The sequence below is a fragment of the Strix uralensis genome, chromosome 8, assembly GCF_047716275.1.
Source record: "Strix uralensis isolate ZFMK-TIS-50842 chromosome 8, bStrUra1, whole genome shotgun sequence".
Taxonomy (NCBI): domain Eukaryota; kingdom Metazoa; phylum Chordata; class Aves; order Strigiformes; family Strigidae; genus Strix; species Strix uralensis.
The window spans coordinates 22,806,658-22,831,237 of NC_133979.1; the positions used below are offsets into that span (position 1 = coordinate 22,806,658).

Sequence of the window (24,580 nt, forward strand, 5' to 3'; positions counted from 1 at the left end):
CCAGTGTTGGTGTGTTGAACTGTGTTTAGAAAAATCAATGCTATGGAGCTTGCATAGTAAGATTTGTTACATACTAGGAAGATCAGTGTGACTTTCTAAAACCGCCTGGGAAATATTGCAATGATGTTTACTTGGCAAGAGAGTCCAATGGATTTAAGCAGAAAACTATTCCATAAAATATTAATTCATAGTTAATGGTGTGGTAACAGGCTGGTGTAAAGACTTGTTTTGTCATCGTTCCAGCTGCAAACAACCTAAATCACTAGGACTGATTGCTGGACCAAAATAAGTGTATCTTTGCTGTTTTTTCAATATGAACTGATTTAGCAGATTACTTTAAAATGCTTTTACTGGAATTCTGCTTAGCTTATTTGCTGTGTTCCCATATGGACTGTGTAGTTGTTTGTTAGTTTATCTTACCTGTATTTGGAGTAGTAGGCCAGGAAAAATACACTTAGAGGAAGTTTTATGAGAACTTCTGAAGGATTTATGGTGCTTAGAAGAGAGAAAAAAGTGGCTTAAAAAAATTTGTAGTGTTCTGTGGCCATTCCATTATGAATGCTAATGCTAAGCTGTGCTCTTGGTGGGGTCATTATTAAAGAACAAATGAAACATACTGCCCACCATCCTATTATTGATAATCTCTCAAGGAAACTTCAGTCCAGTTGAGAGAACTTTTTTTTTTAAAGTCAAAAGGCAAAGCTTTTGTTCCCTTTTTTTTGTATACCCACTTCTGCTGGTTGGTTTTTGGTTTGTGGTTTTTGGGTTGATGGGGTTTTTTTTCCCTTAGAATGTTTGTTCTGTTTGATCTGATATTTCAGGTCAAATGACCTCTATTTTTTTTTTTTTAACACGTCGTTAGAGCAGGCTTCAGAGATCACACATAAGCAGTGAATGCAGGCTTATTTCACAATTTCTTCATTAGCTAATGACATATAGGCACAGCAACATTTCTTATTTAATTAAACTTTTGAATATACTCATATCACTAATTTTCAAGGTGAGGCTGACTCATAATCTAGTAATCAAGAATTTTTGTACAGTGCTCTTGTATAAATTGACTCCTTGATATAGCAAAGGTCTTGTGATAGCAGAAGCTAAATTAGATTTATTGTTTATATATAAATGTGAGTTGTATGCCTTGTCAGAATTTTCCTTGAAAGCCAAATTCAGGTGGTCATTCTAATATGCTTTTAATTTTAAAGAGATGAATTTTTAAAAAGCATGCACACTTCTCCAGTGTCCTCAGTGTGAGTTTGATATATAATGCTCCCCTTCAGTTGCAGTCTTTTGAGTGTTTGTTCCTCAAAAACTTTGATTTTTAGGGACTTCACTATATGGTCGTGAAAAGAAGTTTTGGTTTTGAGAAGGTAAAAATAATAATGCCATCTGCAAAGTGGAGTTAATGTGCATTCAGAAATGAATGGTTTCTAGTTAAATTACCCTTGCGACAATAGCAACTTGGAAAATTCACTAAGACATTGCTCATTTTACCTAGCTTGCATCTTTGTTATCCCTTCATATCTTTGGAAGTTGACAGCTAAGCAGGCACCTAATGTCAAACAGAGAATCACTTTTCCTTTATTGTTTTCTAGGACATTTCCAACTGCTTCCAGTTTATTCCTTAAATATATCTCCCTCGATACAAGACTGAAGAGAACACATTTGTCATTGTAAATACTTTGGTTTCCTTAAGTAGCTACATTGCTACAGTTCCTGTTGTAGGACAAACACCCGAGTCCTGCAACTCCTCCCTGAGTCTTACTCCAGCCTAGCAAGCAGCTTCTGGCAAGATCCTTTTATGTTACATACAGACAAATATTTCGTTGTGGTTTTGACTGTTCTTAGAGAAAAGCAGCATTATTCTGATAGTGACAAACTCATTTGTTACTTGGTATAGCAAAGCCACTGTAGCAAATTAAAAGTAGGAAACATTAGTTAATCCACTGTAGCCTTCAAAGATGCAGAACCCTTCCTTGTGCTACCACATTTTCAGTCTGCATCTGGATGGAGCCACTTTACAGAGCTTTGTGACTCAACTTATTGCATGTAAAAAGGTATATAGTAACCATGCCCTACCTCCCGACATCACAGAACCAAGCGATTACCGTACTGCATAAAAAGCCAAGTAGCTTTCCAAAGCAGTGGAGTAGGATAACAGCAAGGTGGTGCTATACTCAAAGACAAAAATACTTCTGGGGGAAAAAAAGGGGAGATCAGGCTGTAGGCAGAGAGATTTTCTTTCTCAAATCTCGAGAACAAATATATTCCAGAATGTAATTTTATCTTGGATCAACATAATCACGCGTAACACAAAGCCTCCGGATGAACCGTTTCTGACGGGCAGGCCCGGCGCGAGGCTGAGGGGCCGGCGCGTGCTGCGAGCGGCGGGGCGGGGCGGGGCGGGGCCTGGCCCGCCCCAGCGGAAGGGGCTGGGCTGGGGGCGCGGCGGGGCTGCGGCGGGCCCCAGGCCGGTGGCCCCCGCAGGTACGTGAGGAGCGCGGCTGCGAGCGTGCGGTGGGTTCATCGCCGGCGTGTGCGTTTGTGGCGGGCAGAGCTGCTCCCGGCGAGGGCTGGGCGGGGGGCAGAGCCGAGGCGGAGTTGCTTCGCCTGCGTGAAGCGTGCCGCTGCTGAGGGGAGTTCTGCGGAGAGGGCCTAGAAGTTCACATGGAAACTACTTTTCTGTAACAGCTTTTAACATCTGAAGTTTCAGCAGGCCTGCGTCAAACCTCTCACAAGTTTAGATATCGGTTGTTGCTAGTATTTCTGAGGTAGCAGCTGAGTTTCGTACCACAGATTTTAACCCAGCAGAAGACATTCTTATGTTGTCCGAGACAGCAATAGTGTTCTTCAGAAACAGTTTTCTCCCATGTTCTTTGAATTGCTATCAGTTGTCCTCCCTTTTCTTCCACAGGAGAATACAGGCCTCCTACTTTTTTTCTAAGTTTCAAAAGCATTTTGAAGCTAGAGCCTTCAGAGTGTGTTGGGGATTTCAACATCTCCATTCTCGTCATTACTTGTACTGAAGTCAAAGCAGCCGTAAACCTATTTCAAAGAAATGAAAAACGATATTGAATCTTCTTGTCAAGCACTAGGCCTTGGAGCTGGTTGGGTCAAAGTATATTATTCTTTCTGCTTTCTGTAATTTACTGCTTTGTGTACTTACTGCTGTAAATAAAGGTTGCTAATCTGATAAATGGCTTGTCTCACCAGAGAAGATCAAACTTTCTTAGCTTGTTTTCTGTTAATGTATGTTCTTCCTATCAGGGCAAAGGAGCATTCTTTCTTGAAAATGGAAGCACACAGAGCAACTGCTTATGGCTGAAGTTTATCTGTATACTATACCGAAGATCTACAAGTAAATAATTTCATTAAAATTATTTTGTTCAGAAGCAGAAAAACCAGCAAAATTTACCGAATGATTCATTCTCAATAACTCTGGCTGCCTGTGAAGTACAGTGACAGCTGATAGCGACCAGCTCTGGGAGACAGGTTCTACACTTTATAAACTGGCATATTTTGTGCTTGAATTTGCTCCAAAGAGTGCAGCTCCACTGACTGAGAGATACGGATCATCTGTTCCTTGAAATAAAAATGAGGGTTTGCAAAAGATCTTGTAGGACTTCTTTGTATCTCAGTCTCTCTAAATCAACTTCTAAACATGAAGAGTGCAAAATGGGATCCTAAACAGTGTAATGCAAACCTTGATAGTTGTTTAACTTCTGGTTTGTTATAAGTTGTATCTCTCTTTGCCTGGAAAAAAGGAGAGGCAGTTTTAATAGGCTCATCATCTGTGTTCGTATATAAGTAAATACAAATACAATATGATTTGGATAGTATAGTTCCTGGGTAATGCAGCTAGTTTTCCTCCTCTCGAAAGCTCCTTCAGTGCATTTGCAGAACTCTGTACCTGGGCACTGTGGAGACTTCTTGGTTATGGAGCTTCACAGCACTTCAGACCTCTGCATGCCATTGCACTGTGTTCTCTGGAAGAAGAGTATCTCCACACAAATTGTACAGGTGTACAGAGATTAAACATTTAGCATTTCTGGTTTTGAGTCAGTATAGCCGCTTCTGTATCTGAGAGTCCTTCCAATATTAGGGCTGTTTGAATGATAGATGTCATGTGTATCACAAATGACAGCCTCACATATGTTAGACCTCCAGAATATCTGGGATTTTGCAGCAACTCACAAGAAAAAACATGCCGCTACCCCAAGGCCTTGTCTAAATATGCAGAAGTCACAGTAACACGGATTGGGGAAAAAAAGATGCCTCTCAAGGATAAATAAGAATGTAAAATACTATCCATTAAAATGTCCATTTCAGTCTATATGAGTACTTCTTTGCATTTTGGAGTTGTTTTTGGTTTTGTACTAACAAAAATACAACTTTTGGACACTAAAGACAGCCTGTGTTAGACAATGTCTGAATTTTAACTTCAGAAAAACAAAGTTACCATTAGTGTGGGAGGTTGATGTAGCTTAGAGTCCAATTCTCAAACTAAAGGACAATCAAGTAAAGTTAAATAAATATGATGCCAGAGCTGGGCATTTACTTTTAAAAGTGTATTTTGTAATGTGTACTTTACCCTCTTGCAGGAACATCAATTGGCAGTAAGAAGAGTGCAACTGATCACAGAGCACAGGATGGGTATCTATTTTCTTCTGTTAATTGTAGGGTTTTGCTGGGCACAGTACAACCCCAATACTCTCTCTGGGAGGACGTCTATTGTACATCTCTTTGAATGGCGCTGGGCTGATATTGCTCTTGAATGTGAACGCTATTTAGCTCCTAATGGATTTGGAGGAGTTCAGGTATGTCTGTTCCTATCAGTAGGTAGTAAAATTGCTACATGGATGATAATTTGTTTTTCAGAGAAAATGTTCAATTCACCAAAGGACAGGTACTGAGAAAGAAAAATAGAAATTGGTAATGGAAGTAGTAAATGCTGACAAATATATTCTTCAGCAATCATCATGTAAGCATGAATTTATTTCATTGCTCCAAAGTGCATGTTTTGCACTCTGTGCTGTTACATTTAGATGAATTAGAATTGCATATTACTGGCTAAATCTTTTTTTTACTGCTGTGAAGAGTAACCTGCGTTTATCTGCTTGATATTATTTAAATCAAGGGAAGCTCTTAAGAGCTAGATAAACATAAAATGAAACTATGACTGGAAAAAAAAAAAAAGTGCTTCCAAAGAGAATATCAAAGTGCTGAAGGTTTTAAATGAACAAATATAAAAAGTTGCTAATTGTGTTCACCTAAATTGGCAAGTTTCTCTCTATAAAGCCTAGAGTCAGAGTAAGCCATTAATAGACCTTCTTTGCAGGAACCTGGTGTGAGCAGGCAGAACTGAACTGAACACAGGTTCTGGTGGAGGTGTGTCGATGTGAATCTATTCCGTCTGAACAACAAACACGTGTTCCTGTGGAACCAGTAGTGTCAGATGGGTGGGATTCTACAGCTGGAGAGCAGTCACCCATTAAACTATTTCAGTTTGTTTGTCAGATTGCTCACGAAAAACTGGTGAGAGAAGTCTGCCTGTCTCTTGTAGCCCAGGAGTTTTCAAGTTGGCCTGAGTGAGAACTTTCCCATAATTTGCAAATAATACATCTTTTCTTTGCAGCCTTCTTTCCAGGCACCCAGGCCCGATTGATTTTAAACTGATTTCTCAGACTATGGTAGACGTTTGGATATCTTTTTAATCCATGCTGTAACAGGGTCTCAGAGAGAAAGTTTTTTTCAGATGCAGACTTGCTGAGCTGGTCACAAAGGCGTGGCAGCTAAGTAGGTTTCCGCTAGGTATCTTTGTGAGAAATGGTGGGATCAGGTGATTATGCCCAGAGAGTTGGAGGTAGCAGCAAAAGCTTGTTGCCTGAAGAGTAACCTGGAAAAAGTCTATAAAAGGAGGAGGTACAGCTTATCTGGAAGCTGTGGCTGGTCTCATATCAAGAACCCTTTTATCCAAAACATTACAAAAATGAAAGTCTGATCAATTTTAAGGGTAGGATGTTATGTCAATTGTTCTGCAGTTCCTTCTTGATTCTGGGCTGTCTCTGCTGACCTAGTCCTTCAGATTTCAGATCCTTCTTTTGATCTTTGAAGCCTGCATTTATGAGGATAATTAGGACACTATGTCCGTGGACCTCATTTTTATAGTACATTTCTACTTGCTGAAGGTACAGGTCTAAGTCTTTTATTTCCAGCCCCCTACAATGTAAGCAGAGGATACTGAGGATCTATATAGGTTAGGTATTGTGAGCGTCTTCCATTAAAGGGACTTGATTTTCTATTTTAATATTCTTTCTCTAACAATACTGGGGAAACAAATAAACTATTATCAGTATCCTGTTACCAAGAGATACCATCTTATTCACAGATTTCACCTCCAAATGAAAATGTTATCGTTACTGACCCCTGGCAACCATGGTGGGAAAGATATCAGCCCGTCAGCTACAAGCTGTGCACACGATCTGGAAATGAAACTGAATTTAGAGACATGGTGACCAGGTGCAACAATGTTGGAGTAAGTGCTTTGAAAAACCTTCTGGTGTTAACAATGCAAGGATATAGACAACCAGTAATTTAGAAGCGAAGACATGGTAGTACTGAAGATGTTTGTTTTTTCGTAGAATCAGAGAATAGTTTGGGTTGGAAGGGACCTTTAAAAGGTCATCTAGTCCAACCCCCCTACCATGGGCAGGGACATCTTCAACTAGACCAGGTGGCTCAGAGCCCAGTCCAAGCTGGTTTTGAATGTTTCCAGGGATGGGGCATCTACCACCTCTCTGCGCAGCCTGTTCCAGTGTCTCACCACCCTTATTGTAAAAAATTTCTTCCTTATATCTAGTCTAAATTTAGCCTCTTTCAGTTTAAAGCTATTACCCCTTGTTTATTGCAACAGGCCCTGATAAAATGTCGCTCCCCATATTTCTTATCGGCCCCCCTGAAGTACTGAAAGGCGGCAGTAAGGTCTCCCCAGAGCCTTCTGTTCTGCAGGCTGAACAACCCCAACTCTCTCTTCATAGGAGAGGTGTTCCATCCCTTTGATCATTTTTGTGGCCCCTCTGTAGACCTGGTCCAACAGGTCCATGTCTTTCCTGTGCTGAGAGCTCTAGAGCTGTACACAGGACTCCAGGTGGGGTCTCACCAGAGTGGAGAGAGGGGCACAATCACCCCTTCAACCTGCTGGCCACACTTCTTTTGATGCAGCCCAGGGCATGCTTGGCTTTCCAGTCTGTGAGCACACATTGTCGGCTCGTGTCCAGCTTTCATACACCAGGACCCCCAAGTCCTTCTCTGCAGAGCTGCTCTCAACCCCTTCATCCCCCAGCCTGTACTGATACCGACGGTCGCCCTAACCCAGGTGCAAGATGTGGCACTTCGCCTTGTTGAACCTCACAAGGTTCACATGGGCCCACTTCTTGAGCTTGTCCAGGTCCCTCTGGCTGGCATCCCGTCCCTCGGGTGTGTCAACCGCACCACTCAGCTTGGTGAGGTCTGCAAACTTGCTGGGGGTGCACTCGATCCCACTGTCTGTGTCACTGGTGAAGATACTAAACAGTGCTGGTCCCAGTACGGACCCCCGAGGGACACCACTTGTCACCAGTCTCCATCTGGACACTGAGCCGTTGGCCACTACCCTCTGGATGTGACCATCCAACCAATTCCTCACCCACTGAACAGTCCGTCCATCAAATCTGTATCTCTCCAAATTAGAGAGAAGGGTGTTGTGAGGGACCGTGTCAAAGGCCTTACAGTTGTCCAGGTAGACGACATCTGGTAGCTCTTCCCTTGCCCACGGATGCAGTCATTCCATTACAGAAGGCCACGAGGTTGGTCAGGCAGGATTCACCCTTGGTGAAGCCATGCTGGCTGTTCAAATCACCTCCCTGTCCTCCATGTGCCTTAGCATAGCTCCTGGGGGGATCTGTTCCAGGATCTTCCCAGGCACAGACGTGAGGCTGACAGGTGGGTAGTTCCCAGGGTCCTCCTATCTACCCTTTTTAAAAATGGGTACAATGTTAATCTGCCTGTCTGTTGAGATGCATGTTGTATCACCATCGCTATATGTTAATAATAGAGAAATTATAGAGAAAAATAGAGGAAGCAAACAAGCAGAAATAGGGGGATAGGACAAGAGGTAAGAGAGAGAGCATGTTGATAAGTGGTGCCGTGGGAAGTAGCTTTCTCAAATTGGAATGTGAATACTGTTCTCTAGGTACACATTTATGTGGATGCAGTAATCAACCATATGTGCGGAGCTAATGCTGGTGCTGGTGACCATGCTACTTGTGGAAGCTATTTCAATGTGAAGACTGAAGATTTTCCAGCTGTGCCATATTCTGGCTGGGACTTTAATGATGGTAAATGTAAATCTAGGAGTGGAGACATTGAGAATTACCATGATATATCTCAGGTAAACTGAGACCTATAAATATATTTTTCACGTACATCCATTCCTGGGCTGTGATTTCCTTGCTCCCCTTTAGTGTCAGACACTTTTAAAAAACAAAACAAAACAAAAACCCTCATGGAAAACCATCCAAATTGATAATAGAGGTTAGCATTGCTATCAGGAACACCACTTCTTAAAGGGATAGCTCTACTTGAGCTAATGGCTCAATTTCAGATTTAGACAAATGTACTTAGGTACTTTATGCAAACAGTTTTAAAGCTCATAAATACCTATTTAGGGATTATCTTGTGTGGGGTTTTTGTGTTTAAAAAAATAGTAAGTTATTATTTGCAGTAGGAGTTATTATTTGCCTTTTATTGTAATTTGGAAATTTTCTTTGGTCTTAGTTTCAGAAGAGAGAGATTAGCATTTCATAAAGAAAAATAGAATCTGGAAAATTAAGCTTCTGTTTAGAGATTTCCTAGGAGTCTATCTGTTCCTCTATATCAGATTACAAGGTCAGGACTTTAAAACTACCACAGCATTAAAAAATATTTTATAAAGGTAAATACCTATCTTTCTTGAATAATATCTTATGCCTTTCAAATACATCTGATCTTTCCTGAGTCTAAGTTGAGGGGAGAGGGTTTATGGAGAAATGGCAGAAGAAGGGGAGACTTTAAATGTCCCTGAATTCTTGAGCAGTTCTAAAGGAGCATCTTTATAGCCAATTCTTTAGTGCAGTTTACAGCATAGGCTGATGCACCTTGCTCTCTCTAGGCAGATGTGCATAGCCATGGAAACCCATCATAAGAGTTATTAAAAAAAGCATTTCAGTATATTCAGTGTATGTTTAAAGTATTCTTTTGATGAAAATTGATGCCCATCAATTTGTATTTACAGGAAACAAAGGCAAAAAGGGGACAGAAAACGAAAGTTTAATGTTTCGTAAGGCTATAATAACTCAAGATTTTTAAACGGTTTACAAATACAATTTCTAGAAACCTTTCCTACATCAGAGAAGAAATGAGAGCATTTGAAATAGTAATGAATCTGCTCCTCAATACACTGGAGTAACTACAATTTATCATATTTTTGCCCTGTACTTGCATTAAAAAGCTGATTATAGATTTAATGGCTTGACTCTGTTATAATCCTTCAGCACCTACAGCTGTTTAAGCTGGGTGAATGCAGACTTCTTAATGTTCCTTCTGTGTAGATGACTGTCCCAGACAACTGTCCAAGGCAAAGATATGCATGGTGAACAATGGCTAGTGAAGGTTTTATTTGGCATTGTAATGCAGGTAACAAAATTCAAAATGTATGTAGAACACTACATTTAGTTTATTAGGTGAAATTATTCATTTCAGAATTTTTATATAGGTCCGAGACTGCCGCTTGGTTAGCCTTCTTGATCTGGCCTTGGAGAAGGACTACGTACGCTTAAAAGTTGCTGAGTACATGAACTACCTCATTGATATTGGTGTAGCAGGCTTCCGACTTGATGCTGCTAAGCATATGTGGCCTGAGGATGTGAAGGCAATTTTAGAAAAACTGAAAGATCTAAATACTAAATGGTTTTCTGCAGGAACCAAACCTTTCATTTACCAGGAGGTAATCTTTATTTTTTTAATTGTACTTTACAAACATATTTCTTGCAGACACAGTATAGACTCAGTCCCACACTGTAAGGGATGCTTTACTTGAGCTGGGCTGGAGCAGCTTTCAGTCTCAAGATCTATAGAAATCATCATTGAGATTTAATAACCATGATTTACAAATATCTGATCTGCCTACAAATGGTAATTGACATGCAAACTGCCCCAGCTGGACCTGCTGGAACTAGGTAAGCTGGAAATTTCACTTGGGATGAAATTCACTGCAGAGAAGTTATTGAAAACTTCTGTTGGTTTAAAAAGGAGATTTTACTCCCTGAATTTTAAATTCTGAATAATAAATTGAAGCAGAAGATATAAATGGTGATTATGGCCTGATACTTTTTTTTTCAGTGACATAACCAGTGTTAGTTGACATTCCAAAATCGGGTTTTATGTTTGAATAGCAAATATTGACAAGACCTAAGAAGCAGGTAATTGTTGGTTTCTGTCAGCAGAAGCTAAAGTTGCTAGACACATTTTGGCCTGCAAGGTCTATGGCAAATAGTGAAACATTCTTTAGCTACATAGTGAAATGAGGCTGCCCATGTGCTGGAAGCAGAGGCATTGGTCACTAGACTAAATACAAAGTTGGTATGGCCGAGCCTTAGATATGTGGTAGTGATGAATCAGGGTAAGGAAATTTAGGATGGAGAGGGAAAACAAGTTCGCAGCTAGCCTGAGATAAAATGTAGAAAATAGCTTTAAATACAATGTTGCAAGTAAGCCACCTAATATACTTAGCTCAAGTAGTGCCTCTTCCTTAGAACAATGTGTAGGGCAATGCCTTCTACTTGTTTGGGTTTTTTAAGCAGAAAGGAATGTTCTGTTTCCTGTACCAGGTAATTGACTTGGGCGGAGAGCCGATCAAAGGCAGTGACTACTTTGGAAATGGCCGAGTGACGGAATTCAAATACGGTGCAAAACTGGGGACAGTGATCCGCAAGTGGAATGGGGAAAAGATGGCCTACTTAAAGTAAGATTGAAGATGCTGCGACTTATCCGGGATACGCTGGCTACACAGGTTGACAGGGTAGCTTCAAGTCCTTGTGTTTTTGACTAGGAACTGGGGAGAAGGCTGGGGCTTTGTGCCTTCCGACAGAGCCCTGGTCTTTGTGGATAATCACGACAACCAGCGGGGGCATGGGGCCGGTGGAGCTTCCATTCTGACCTTCTGGGACCCCAGGTAAAGGGGTGGTCTTGTCTGGGTGATGCTTCTTCCTTTTGCTTGCTTGTCTTTCTGTTCTCTGGCATGCTTTCTCTTTCCACGTCTCACTACTTTTTCTGTCTAACAAACAGGCTTTATAAAATGGCAGTTGGTTTCATGCTTGCTCATCCCTATGGGTTCACACGTGTGATGTCAAGTTTTCGCTGGCCAAGATCTTTTGTAAATGGACGGGTAAGCTTGTAATGCTGAAGATACGTTCATGGTGAATAAGGATCAGAACAGGCCCAGAGCTGCAGTCCAGTGCATTTAAATTTGTTGAGTGATTTCTCTGTCCCCTGCTGGATCTAGCAGGTGGAACTTTGATGCTCCATCCAGCTTTTCTCTGCAGATAGGCTCTCTGCATTTTCAGTGAGAAGTTATAAACTTCTCTTTTTCATTACAGGATGTCAATGACTGGATTGGCCCCCCAAGTAACTCGGATGGGTCAGTAAAGCCTGTTACAATCAATGCAGACACTACCTGTGGCAACGACTGGGTTTGTGAACATCGCTGGCGTCAAATAAAGTAGGACACTGTGGAGAAAACATGAGTAAAAGCAGTTGCTTTTGCTTCCTGTTCCTTGTGGCTTTAGAGCTCTTGCAGCCACAGTGACAGCCGTTCCTTGCATTTTCAGGAACATGGTTATCTTCCGTAATGTGGTGGATGGTCAGCCTTTCTCCAACTGGTGGGACAATGGCAGCAATCAAGTAGCTTTTGGCCGTGGTAATAAAGGCTTCATCGTTTTCAATAATGATGACTGGTAAGTAAGAGAGGAATACATTATAATTCTTCTAGTTAGCAGAGAAAGCTTTTAAGGTGTTGCGAGCTCTTACAGATCTTTGTAACAGACGCTTCCTCAGTCTCAGTTCTTGGCAGTTTAAGCTTAGCATTCTCCACTCTACCAGGAGCACTCTTCACTATCCAAGCTTAGGCCTTATACTGTGTTCTTGCTGTTTCCCAGTTCCTGGAGTTGGCTGTGTCACTGAAGAGCATGGTCAGCCAGCAATGTCTGAACTTACAGAAATGGGGGAACTTGTGGTCTCGGGGATATGGTCCAAAAGCGACAGTTTTAAAAACTGTGTTGCAATCTTATATGTAAGAGTGAGATTATTTAAGAGAACGGGAGGGTGTCAGATCTATAATAATTAGAAGTAGATTGGGGTGAGGAGCAATTTGAAGGATGTAGTAGCTGAGTTCTCAGTTACCTTTGTTTTCCAGCTTAATGTGCTGTCCATTACAGAAGTTCCTATTGGACATCCTGCAACAATTTGAGGGGACTTTTATTAGGGCTGACAGTTTTTAGGCTATTTTGATATGTTCCTCTAGGGTACCGTGATTTCAGGAATACAATATTTGCGTGGAATCTGGCATTTCTCAAGTACCTTTAAACTCCTTAAAAAACAGGTTACTAACAGAGACATTTCTGAGAACTTGTAATGGGATAATCTAAAAAAGCTAACTGGGGTTTGGTATAGAAAAATGAAAATTGCACTAGAGTGCAATTTGAAGTTCTGGAGGTCAAGTCCTAAAGTTCCTGGAGAGTGAGAACACCCAAGCTTCCTGTCATTGCTGGTAAATACTTAAATACTACTATATTAATTTATTTGTAATTATTTTTCTTCATTGTTAAGGGATTGTAATTAGAACCAAATTCCTTTAAGTGCCCATAATTTAAAGGAGCTCACATGAAAAATTATTTTAACTAGTGTGTGTTGACTAGCCTTACGATGCCTGAGCACAGCATGAACCTTTGATGTTTTTCTCGGCTCCTCACTCAGTAGTCTTAGAGTGTTGTCATTTTGTGGGAGAATAGATTCTGGAGTGTCCAGAGAAGTGCTGCAACATAACAACTCTGGAATTACTTAACATCTGAGAAGGTCTCTAGCATGAGTTGCAAAGCATTTGAGAGTCCAAATAATCCTTAATGCATTTCAATATTTTCCAAAGGCCTTTGAATGTAACTCTGCAGACTGGTCTGCCTGCTGGCACTTACTGCGATGTCATTTCTGGACAAAAGGAAGGTGATTACTGTACAGCAGTTGAAGTTCATGTTGCTGCTGATGGCATGGCTAATTTCCTGATTAGTAAAGAGGAAGACCCGTTCATTGCAATTCATGTTGATGCTAAATTGTAACCAGACCTGTTGTGCATGTGTTGTTTCTTCTCTCTGTATTTGTGCTAGTAGCACGCAAGGTGGTCTGATTGTCTCGGCTCTCCAACACCAAATGAACCGCAACAGAGCAAAGCTTAGATTAATGAAATACTGAGTAGCTGCTATACAGAGACAGGAGCTAGTGGTGCTAGTGGAGATCTGGAAGAGGTGGTATACACCTCTTTGCCTTTGTAAGTGCGCTTTATTCAGTTAAAGGTACTCGTAAAAAAATGAGAAGAAAATTGAAATGACTGAATATTAAATTGTGCTGCTCTGTGCTTCTGTGAAAATGTAGTTCTCTTTATGGGGAAGCTGGGCTGGGAATTAACAACGTGTCCAAAAATCAGAAGACACCCTTGTGCTGAAACATGGCACAATTCAAGTTGATGCCAAGTTGTAACTCAGTTGAAAATATGTTTCTTCTATTGCTCTGTACCTTTACTGTTTCCCCCCTATGCAATTCCCTGGTATTCAAGCATGAATGATTCTCTGTATCTAGTGAGTAATAAATGGCAATCAAATTGAAGAGTAATGCTTTTTTCCTTAGTGAGTTGGATTGTAACTTTATCACGTCATAACTAGTGGCAATGCAGTGGTGGGTTTTAAGGTAATGCAGCACTCCATTTCGCACATCACAGAAACATGGGAGGAAATAAAATAAACAGAAAGGAGCCAGACCAACACCTGGGTAAGTTACAATGCCGTCTGTATTCCCACGGCCGGTACATACACACACATCTGTATCCCAGGGCAGACACACTGTGGGCAGTCAGCTACGAGCAGTGCCTACACACACAGACGGTTTATCCGATTCTTGTGACAAACCACACCCAGGGTCTGGGTCATCAGAGGAAGCTGGGCTGGGCCAATCAATTATTCCATCCTACGACGTCAGTCAAGCCAGCGGGTTGCCTGGTTCCCAGTCAGTTTGTGCCTGTACAAATCAAAACCACAGCTCTTCCATCGTCAGCCCCAATGGCTTGCAGCAAATGACCCTTCACGGTGGCTGTTCCAGAGGTGTCTGAGAAGTGTGCTGTATATCCACGCACTGCTTAGACCTCGTGACAGTGGCTGAGGCATGGCATATCCTTGTCTCTGTGATGCGTTAGGCTTGCTTATTCTGTAATACCTCAGAGAATTAGGCAGACAAAGTACAGACTTGGCAGCTTTTCCAATTTTGTGGTCAGCCATGAGAAAATGCCGAGGTAAACGCAAGAGCGCAGCCCTTGCTTTAAGTCAGAATGTCTTCTTGGCCAAAAGCACTCGTTGTGACCCAGTCTGGAGGAGCAAATGGAAGAGGAATGCTTGGATTTACTATTTTTGAGGTCAAGGTGTATTTTTAAGGCCTGTTTCCCTTAAAACTGGGGGCGGCTGTTGGCTCTCAATGTGCCCAAGGGCTTGCAGTGTCTGTCAAGGCAGTCGTGGTGTGGGAGGAGGGGCCCCGGTAGTGTCCCTGGCCCAGAGGCTGGACCTGCCACCGGGCTCCCTTGCTTGCTGTGGCCAGCACCACCTTGCTGAGGGCAGGGGGCCTGCTGGCAAAGTGCAGCCCCTGGATCTGCTGGCTGGAGCGGTGCCAAAGGTTGGGAGACCCATGTGGCAGGATGTTAATAGCCATTGCCAACCTGTTGTGTGCCCCCAGGGTCAGGTCAGGGAGCCCTCCTGCCCCTTTGAAGCACACTGGCTCCACTTGTTTGTGCAAACTGGCGTGGCAAAGGGATGGGTTCACATCTGTTGTGAACAGTCCTGAAGTCAATTTTCAGGAAAAGTCGTTTAAAAGCGTGACATCTCATGTAGTGCATGTTAGTGGCAGTATCCTGGCAGTTGAAAATTTACAATCAAGATGATGAATATGCCTCTCCTGTAGAAACTGGCATGATTTTTTAGGTACTACAGCTATGAGAGCTTAATCCTTTCTTGTCCTCTCTCTTTCTCTGCTTCTCTGAAGTCACAGTTTGCCACCCTTCCTGGGATTTCCAGTGGACTTGCTATTGCAGATATCACTAAAATTTGAGAACTGTTTCTTTCCTGAGAGGAGGACAATCTCAACTTTGTAGCATGTTATGATACTCACTTGTCTGGTGAATAGCAATAAATGTTGACGTTCTTTTTTTTTAAAAGATGATAATTCAAGTCTAGTATCTCTTAACTGAGCATCTTTAAGACTGTAATCTCCCTTAATGTTGTTTCTAGTAACCTGTCTGGGAGTGGTTCAATGCTGTGTTTAATATGCAGGCACACTTAACCACCTTTTCATACCCTTCAAGCCATTTTTATAACAGAGCAAGACAATATTGATTATTTATTTGGTCAAGCTAAATAGCAGTCAGGCAGATGATTGCACTGTAAGTGCTCTGACTGTGTCAGAGTCCAGTACTCTGACCAGCTTCTTTTAGATATTCCACGTGTGGAGGGTGTGATGTTTAATATGAAATTTACTTATTTGAAGATAATTGACGCTGGATACTTTTTCTGACTTAGCTGAGTGATACAAAATATATTGAAATCACAATCCAAATGCAAGCTACACATAGCAAAATATAACAATTGCAATATACAGGTCAATCACAATATCAATGTGATCTCCATTACAGGATGCTGGGTGTCCCCAGTCAGTGGAAGGGAATATGTGGGTTGAAACCAGCTAAAGTCCATTGCTATCTTCAGAAATCTTTTGTAGGTTGTTTAGTTTTTATCATCTCAGTTGTGCTGAGCCACGTGTACACTCCTCCACATGCTTGTCTGGCTAAACCAGGGGACATTCACACTCTTTTAATTTACTCGGGGATAAACAGTTCCACTACCAGCTGATACATTCAACTGACATAGCTGTTTATCTAAAATAAAGGCCACCCTGTAGCCCTCTTTGTGTTGGGATAAAGTCAGCATTCTTCACAACACCGGTGGCCAGTCACAGCCTGCATTATTCCATGAGCTTCATGGGCAAGTCCTTCTTGCCTGTCTCCTCTGAGCCTGCTTCCTCTGGAGGGGTTTACTGGTCAGTCACGTGGTGGTATGTCTTGTGTGCACATTGACACTGCAGCAGTGTATTGGGAAAACGCTGCTGTTGCAGCATAGTATTGATTGTGTATTTGATTGACAGAGCTGTGCTATGAGCACATAGGGACATATAAGAGCAGGCCTATTTTTTTAGGTTTGCAGTGTAAAAGCTTGCAAATAAAAGAGTCTCATTTCAGTGTCTAAAACCCACATCCTCTAGTTCTTCACAACCAAGTTTCCAATAATACTGGGGGATCAAATGGATTAAAACGAGATTTCAAAACAAAGCCAAATCCCTCCAACGTCTATCTGCCCAAAGCTTCAACTTCCCTAAAACTCCCTGGAAAATCAGAGCCAATTTGTTAGGTAGCTGATGTTTTTACCATACTGAAAGAGATGCTGTGTTTGAATGTGTGCACATTAAATACTTTCTACTTGGGGTTATACTACAGAAAGACTCATAAATCATCAGTGCTGGATGCCCACCGTCTCTCCTGCTCTCATGCATTTCCTCAGCATGCTAAAATACTGCAGCCTGCTCAGTTTGAGCTGCTGAATAGCCTGTCACATGAGGGCTCCCAGTCCCCTTGCCAGTGGGTTGGCCATCCGTTGCATTGGGCTATCAAGGACGGGTCCTTATGTCCTTGGCTGATAGCAGTGTATTTCAGTGGAAAATGCATGTCATTAGAAACTGAATGTTATGCAGTGACATGCCATTGCATCAGTGGAACCCCACAGGGAATGGTGATGCAGAAATTAACCTCAGGCACATTTGGTTGCTCTCAGTAATACTGAGGAATGGGACAGGGCAGGTCTGTTCTCACTGAATTGGTAATCATGAGGTGGAATCATCTCACTGGTTCCTTGTTATTAGGTCATTTGCAGTAATTTACTATTTCATTGTTATAGTGGAAAAAGAGACCTTTAATAAGGTCTGTGATATGAAAATGAACAGGTGGGCAAATGGGAGCTGCATTCATCCTTGAAGACAAATTCTGGGAAACAGAAGGATGCATGTGACATTCAATGGCACAGCTGGTTTCAGAAAGAACATACAAGAGGCAGTTCAAGTACAAAGTGCACTAAAAAACTAAAAGTCTTTTTTTTCTTGGAGTAGATGTGCCAATTTGTGGACTTTTCGTTTTTGTCATGGATATTCATCAAATGTCAGGCAGTTTCTGGTCTTCGTGTTCTCTCAGAGTATTGTTTTATCATTGGCATGTCTCAAGCTTATTCATGGAGCATTGTTGCTGAGACCTTGATCTTGTAAGTCAGTTCCAAATGAAGATCTGAAATTATGTCATGAACAAAAGTCATAAGGTTATTTGAAAGAGGAAAGTGTAGGAAAAGCCAGAAGGGACTTGGGCAACAGCTCTGGCTTTCAAATTCAGTTTTATGTCAGGCAGCTAAAACTCATCCTCTGTATCACTTTTCATCTGATTTTGGGTTTCCTTCCTTGACTCAGATGAATCATTGGTCATTTAAAGTGAGATGAAACCTTATTGTCCAGAGTTTGGCTAGGATAGAGTTAATTTTCACAAGAAGCTGGGAGGGGACACAGCCAGGATAGCTGACCCAACTAGCCAAGGGGGTATTTGATACTATGTGACGTCATGCTCAGTATATGTACTGGGGGAGCTGGCCAGGGGGTGGAGGGATTGCGTCTCAGGAACACGCTGAGCATCAGGCATCGGGTTCTAGGTGGTGAGCAACTGCATTGTGTATCACTGGCTTTATATATTCTTTTATTAGTGTTTTTGTTATTATTATTTCTTCTCTGCTTGTTTTGTCCTATTAAACTGTCCTTACCTCAGCCCACGAGTTTTTACTTTTTTCTTCCTATTCTCCTCCACATCCCACCAGTGCATGGAGGAGTGAGTGAGCGGCAGTGTGGTGCTTAGTTGTCAGCTGGGCTTAAACCACGACATTTATGCAGACTGTCTGTTGGAGAGGGGAACACTTGCAGCTTGATCACTTTCAGTCAGGTCGAGCAACGGGTGCTCTGCATGACTGTGTGAAGAGAACCAGTAAGAGTTACTAGCAGAGACTTGGCAATGACGCTAGGAAAACTGCAGGCATGAAAAGGAGTCAGTTTCTAGTTACCAGTGTGATTCACCTGGTGAAGACCCATGATGTGTTGTGTGATACATCTCTTATTGACTGAGAGCGGCTGATCAGGTACCTTGGTTTGAGCTTGGACTAATTCTGAGAGCTAGACGCCTCTGATAGCCTGCAAACTCATGCATTCTCCTAGAGCCGTTAGATTTCCAGTTGTCTTTTAATCACCTATCTTTCCTTTTACCTTCCAGAGCCCCCTTTGAGGGTCTATGCGTTATGTTTTGGAATAGTTTTGATAAAGTATCTTTGTTTACATGGTTGGAAAGAGTACAATTCTGAATTTAGGTGCACTGTTCACAGACTGCTTGGTTTATGATAATGTGTAATCATTGTGAAAAAGTATTTTATCTTCAGCTGCTGGGCAATCCAGGAAAAAACAAAACAGAAGAATGATATCGAGCTTGCTAGCCAAATAATAACTGATAGCATCGATCTGTGTGAATTTTGACAGCTGCAATAGGAACTTTGTCAACTTGCAGGAGTATAAATTGCCAGTGGAGAGACAACAGCCTTATACTGAAGTCATCATGCAAGTCCTCCTCCTGCTCACAGCTGTAGGGTTTTGCTGGGCACAGTACAACCCCAATACTCTCTCTGGGAGGACGTCTATTGTACATCTCTTTGAATGGCGCTGGGCCGATATTGCTCTTGAATGTGAACGCTATTTAGGTCCTAATGGATTTGGAGGAGTTCAGGTAAGTATGTTGTCTGTGACTAGGTAGGAAAATGGCACTCAATAAATGGCATTCATTTAATCAATAAAAATGCCTGAATTGGGAACAGCCAGCTCTGGGTAACTTTGGTGTTGGAAAGGGGGGGATGGAAGTAGTAACTGCTGTTAGACACAAGAGCCCGCAGGGCCAATGAACGATATTGTATCTCTAGAATATCAGTTACAAAGGGGCATGCTTTCCTCTGAAAGGCTTCCTCTGCAAAGCTAAGTTCTCCTCTTTACGTTGTTTGAGGGAAGGGCATAAGTCTTTCCTTAAGGGTGTCACCATTCCAGGTAAAAATAATTCCTGTGGCTTCAGCCCTCCCATGTGCCTGTCCTTGAAGGCAGGCCCATGCTGGACCTGAGCAGCCCACAGGAATAAAAGACAACTTCTTTCTTGCCAGTCTGTAAGACAGACATCTCACAGACTGAGCTTGTGCTGTGGGAGAGAGACAGACTGGGTTGAGTGGTAGCCTGTCTCTAAGGGTAGAGGTGCTGAGCACAGATTTTGCCCTTAAAACATTAAAATAAATTCAACTGATTCCTTATCAAAGTACATAATTTCATCTACAGGTTTCACCTCCAAATGAAAATATTGTCATTACTAACCCGAACAGACCCTGGTGGGAAAGATACCAGCCCATCAGCTACAAGCTCTGCACTCGATCAGGAAATGAAAATGAATTCAGAGACATGGTGACCAGATGCAACAATGTTGGAGTAAGTGCCTTGAAAATCTGTATCTGATATGGCAAGAAGTGCTCTGTCAGCTGAGGGAAGTTACTGCTGCTGTCCTCAAAGGAGGCATAAACTGAGAATAAACTGAAGGGGAAAAAAAAAGATCGAATTAATAGTGATGTGATAGAGCTCTGGCTATCACTTCACCATCATTATAAAACATACTGAAATGCACTTACTGCTTTTCCAGGTTCATATTTATGTGGATGCTGTTGTCAATCATATGTGTGGGGCTGCAGGTGGCTCAGGCACACATTCTACCTGTGGAAGCTATTTTAATGCTGGGAACAGAGATTTTCCAGCTGTGCCTTACTCTGGCTGGGATTTCAATGATGGCAAATGTCGAACTGGAAGTGGAGATATTGAAAATTATGGTGACATGTATCAGGTAACTTTCTCTGGCAAAAGTTTGAAATATTTTTCTTTTTTTTTTAACCTGTTGTGTAAACATTAAAGTAAGGCAAAACAAAGGGAGTAGTTTCTCACAAAACCTGTGCTTAGTCACCTGACAAGGGAATGAAGTAGTGAACACAGGTACTGGAAAGGTACTTGTGGTGCAAAATACCCTAAGTACTGAGAAATCAAGAACCCTCCCTGCACGTTTCATATGGGCATGTGCAGGAGTTTGCTCCTGAACAGAGCCCAGTGTACTCAGCTCAGCTGGTGAGCTCTTTCTTTTAGCTTGTAAACTCAGCTGATCTTGATAAGGAGCCCACTTGGAAAATTGACAGGAGTACAAGGTGCTACCCTGGTTGAGCAACTTACTCTTTTTGGTAGATGGAATATGTCAGTTCTTTCTCAAGGTTACTGCTCTTCCTTTGGCCAATTTGCAACAATATACTGTGCCGTTTCTCATCCTCAGTTCTGAATGACATCTGCACAGGGAGGTGATATCCTTCACCAACTGTCCTAACTTGAGTATTGAGCTGCATATTGAGTTTACCTATGTCTTGGTGCAGACTGTTGTGGTTTAACCCCAGCCGACAACTAAGCCCCACACAGCCAGTCACTCACTCCTCCCCCAGTAGGGTGGGGAAGAGAATCAGAAAAGTAAGAAAACTCATGAGTTGAGAACAAGACAGTTTAATAGGTAAAGCAAAAGCCGTGTGTGCAAGCAAAGCAAAACAAGGAATTCATTCACCACTTTCCATCGGCAGGCAGGTGCCCAGTCACCCCCAGGAGAGCCGGGCTCCATCACGCATAACAGACACTTAGGAAGACAAAACGCCATCACTCTGAATGTCCCCTGCCTCCTTCCCCCGGCTTTATACGCTGAGCATGATGCTGTATGGTGGGATATCCCTGGGGTCAGCTGTCCCGGCTGTGTCCCCTCCCAACTTCTTGTGCACCCCCAGCCTACTCGCTGGTGGGGTGGGGTGAGAAGCAGAAAAGGCCTTGACTCTGTGTAAGCACTGCTCAGCAATAACAAAAACATCCCTATATTATCAACACTATTTTCAGCACAAATTCAAATCGTAGCCCCATACTAGCTACTATGAAAAAAATTAACTCTATCCCAGCCAAAATCAGCACACAGACCTTGGCATAATTCTCTTCTGTGCAAATTAGATATCCAAACAAACTTGATTTTATGTCTCAAAACATGCAAATATTTCATTGACAGGTTTTACAAGCTGACAGAGTGGCACCTCAAAAAAATTTTTTTTTTCATTACACAGGTCCGGGACTGTCGCTTGGTTAGCCTTCTTGATCTGGCCCTGGAGAAGGACTATGTACGCTCAAAAGTTGCTGAGTACATGAACTATCTCATTGATATTGGTGTAGCAGGCTTCCGACTTGATGCTGCTAAGCATATGTGGCCTGGGGACATAAGAGCCTTTCTGGACAAGCTGAAAAATTTAAATACTAAATGGTTTTCTGCAGGAACAAAACCTTTCATTTACCAGGAGGTAATTGTGTTTTTTCCCTTATGTTTGTCTTTGTCTTTGCTATCTCTTTTACCTTCCTCCTTCAGAGGAATGGTGGGATTACATCTTCATCCAACTTTACCCCAGAAAGAGCTATCTTTGGAGCAGCCCTGCAGACATAAGTAGTTTTGCATTTTAAAAATACCTCCTCAACAGATTGTCATTCAACTTTACATTTTCTTTCTTCAATTATGTTTTTACATGTGTCCATCATGTATTATACTGACTTTGGGTTGATCTACACAGCAGAAATAAACATATTTGAGTACTTTTTCTCTCAATGTAAAGCAAGAACTAATATTGAGGACTGTACACTGCATTTTTGTCTCTCTGAGATATGAACAGATGCACAGTTTCTCCTTTGTGTACCAGGTAATTGACTTGGGCGGAGAGCCGATCAAAGGCAGTGACTACTTTGGAAATGGCCGAGTGACGGAATTCAAATACGGTGCAAAACTGGGGACAGTGATCCGCAAGTGGAATGGGGAAAAGATGGCCTACTTAAAGTAAGATTGAAGATGCTGCGACTTATCCAGGATACGCTGGCTACACAGGTTGACAGGGTAGCTTCAAGTCCTTGTGTTTTTGACTAGGAACTGGGGAGAAGGCTGGGGCTTTGTGCCTTCCGACAGAGCCCTGGTCTTTGTGGATAATCACGACAACCAGCGGGGGCATGGGGCCGGTGGAGCTTCCATTCTGACCTTCTGGGACCCCAGGTAAAGGGGTGGTCTTGTCTGGGTGATGCTTCTTCCTTTTGCTTGCTTGTCTTTCTGTTCTCTGGCATGCTTTCTCTTTCCACGTCTCACTACTTTTTCTGTCTAACAAACAGGCTTTATAAAATGGCAGTTGGTTTCATGCTTGCTCATCCCTATGGGTTCACACGTGTGATGTCAAGTTTTCGCTGGCCAAGATCTTTTGTAAATGGACGGGTAAGCTTGTAATGCTGAAGATACGTTCATGGTGAATAAGGATCAGAACAGGCCCAGAGCTGCAGTCCAGTGCATTTAAATTTGTTGAGTGATTTCTCTGTCCCCTGCTGGATCTAGCAGGTGGAACTTTGATGCTCCATCCAGCTTTTCTCTGCAGATAGGCTCTCTGCATTTTCAGTGAGAAGTTATAAACTTCTCTTTTTCATTACAGGATGTCAATGACTGGATTGGCCCCCCAAGTAACTCGGATGGGTCAGTAAAGCCTGTTACAATCAATGCAGACACTACCTGTGGCAACGACTGGGTTTGTGAACATCGCTGGCGTCAAATAAAGTAGGACACTGTGGAGAAAACATGAGTAAAAGCAGTTGCTTTTGCTTCCTGTTCCTTGTGGCTTTAGAGCTCTTGCAGCCACAGTGACAGCCGTTCCTTGCATTTTCAGGAACATGGTTATCTTCCGTAATGTGGTGGATGGTCAGCCTTTCTCCAACTGGTGGGACAATGGCAGCAATCAAGTAGCTTTTGGCCGTGGTAATAAAGGCTTCATCGTTTTCAATAATGATGACTGGTAAGTATGTGGGAGAGACCGTGTCCTCAAAAAGAAGTATAGCATCCCTCAATAGCGATACTGATGGGAAGGGGAATGTCATTTTCTCATAATTAGAGCGATCACTACCATCTGAGCTAAAGACATTCAATTGCACGCCAGGTCTAGAGAGCCAAAACGGGAGCATAGGGGGGGAAGCAGGGGTAGGATCAGAAAGCTCACACCTTTACATTTCCCTTCAAAGTAAGGGAGTAGCAACAAGTTCAAAAACCCTATACCCAGCTTGAAATAACTGTTTTGAAAACAGTGGATAAATAGCATTCACTTGTTTTCACATAGGAATATGAACGTCAATTTGCAAACTGGACTGCCTGCTGGTACCTACTGTGATGTTATTTCTGGACAAAAGGAGGGCAACAAATGTACTGGAAAACAGGTGTATGTTTCTGGTGATGGAATGGCTAATTTCCAGATTAGTAACAATGCCGAAGATCCATTTGTTGCAATTCATGTTAATGCCAAGTTATAACTCAGGAGAAATATCCTTCTCTATTTACTCTGTACATTTGTTTCCCCCCTATGCAATTCCCTGGTATTCAAGCATGAATGATTCTCTGTATCTAGTGAGTAATAAATGGCAATCAAATTGAAGAGTAATGCTTTTTTCCTTAGTGAGTTGGATTGTAACTTTATCACGTCATAACTAGTGGCAATGCAGTGGTGGGTTTTAAGGTAATGCAGCACTCCATTTCGCACATCACAGAAACATGGGAGGAAATAAAATAAACAGAAAGGAGCCAGACCAACACCTGGGTAAGTTACAATGCCGTCTGTATTCCCACGGCCGGTACATACACACACATCTGTATCCCAGGGCAGACACACTGTGGGCAGTCAGCTACGAGCAGTGCCTACACACACAGACGGTTTATCCGATTCTTGTGACAAACCACACCCAGGGTCTGGGTCATCAGAGGAAGCTGGGCTGGGCCAATCAATTATTCCATCCTACGACGTCAGTCAAGCCAGCGGGTTGCCTGGTTCCCAGTCAGTTTGTGCCTGTACAAATCAAAACCACAGCTCTTCCATCGTCAGCCCCAATGGCTTGCAGCAAATGACCCTTCACGGTGGCTGTTCCAGAGGTGTCTGAGAAGTGTGCTGTATATCCACGCACTGCTTAGACCTCGTGA

At 42.3% G+C, this 24,580-nt stretch overlaps 2 protein-coding genes across 4 annotated transcripts in view; both read left to right on the top strand.

The window, feature by feature from the left end:
• The window catches only part of LOC141946598 (pancreatic alpha-amylase-like), a 14,582-nt gene extending 635 nt beyond the window's left edge, over positions 1–13,947 (top strand). The window contains exons 1-12 of one of the 3 annotated variants that reach the window (XM_074876658.1): positions 2,574–3,118; positions 3,268–3,358; positions 4,681–4,817; positions 6,389–6,535; positions 8,231–8,428; positions 9,791–10,021; positions 10,905–11,038; positions 11,126–11,248; positions 11,362–11,461; positions 11,673–11,794; positions 11,904–12,029; positions 13,217–13,947. In XM_074876658.1, coding sequence (XP_074732759.1) covers positions 3,059–3,118; positions 3,268–3,358; positions 4,681–4,817; positions 6,389–6,535; positions 8,231–8,428; positions 9,791–10,021; positions 10,905–11,038; positions 11,126–11,248; positions 11,362–11,461; positions 11,673–11,794; positions 11,904–12,029; positions 13,217–13,403 — 1,656 coding nt within the window. In that variant the 5' untranslated portion in view covers positions 2,574–3,058 and the 3' untranslated portion in view covers positions 13,404–13,947. Of the gene's footprint in view, positions 1–2,435; positions 2,488–2,573; positions 3,119–3,267; positions 3,359–4,601; positions 4,818–6,388; positions 6,536–8,230; positions 8,429–9,790; positions 10,022–10,904; positions 11,039–11,125; positions 11,249–11,361; positions 11,462–11,672; positions 11,795–11,903; positions 12,030–13,216 lie in introns of those variants that run through there. The other 2 variants (XM_074876660.1, XM_074876659.1) reach the window with 2 other exon arrangements.
• On the top strand, positions 11,907–24,041 carry LOC141946600 (pancreatic alpha-amylase). Its single transcript, XM_074876664.1, has 11 exons — positions 11,907–12,029; positions 19,016–19,231; positions 19,822–19,968; positions 20,177–20,374; positions 21,666–21,896; positions 22,287–22,420; positions 22,508–22,630; positions 22,744–22,843; positions 23,055–23,176; positions 23,286–23,411; positions 23,730–24,041. The coding sequence occupies exons 2-11, from the start codon at positions 19,064–19,066 to the stop codon at positions 23,917–23,919; spliced, it is 1,539 nt and encodes a 512-aa protein (XP_074732765.1). The 5' UTR covers positions 11,907–12,029; positions 19,016–19,063; the 3' UTR covers positions 23,920–24,041.
• The last annotated feature ends 539 nt before the right edge of the window (positions 24,042–24,580 follow it).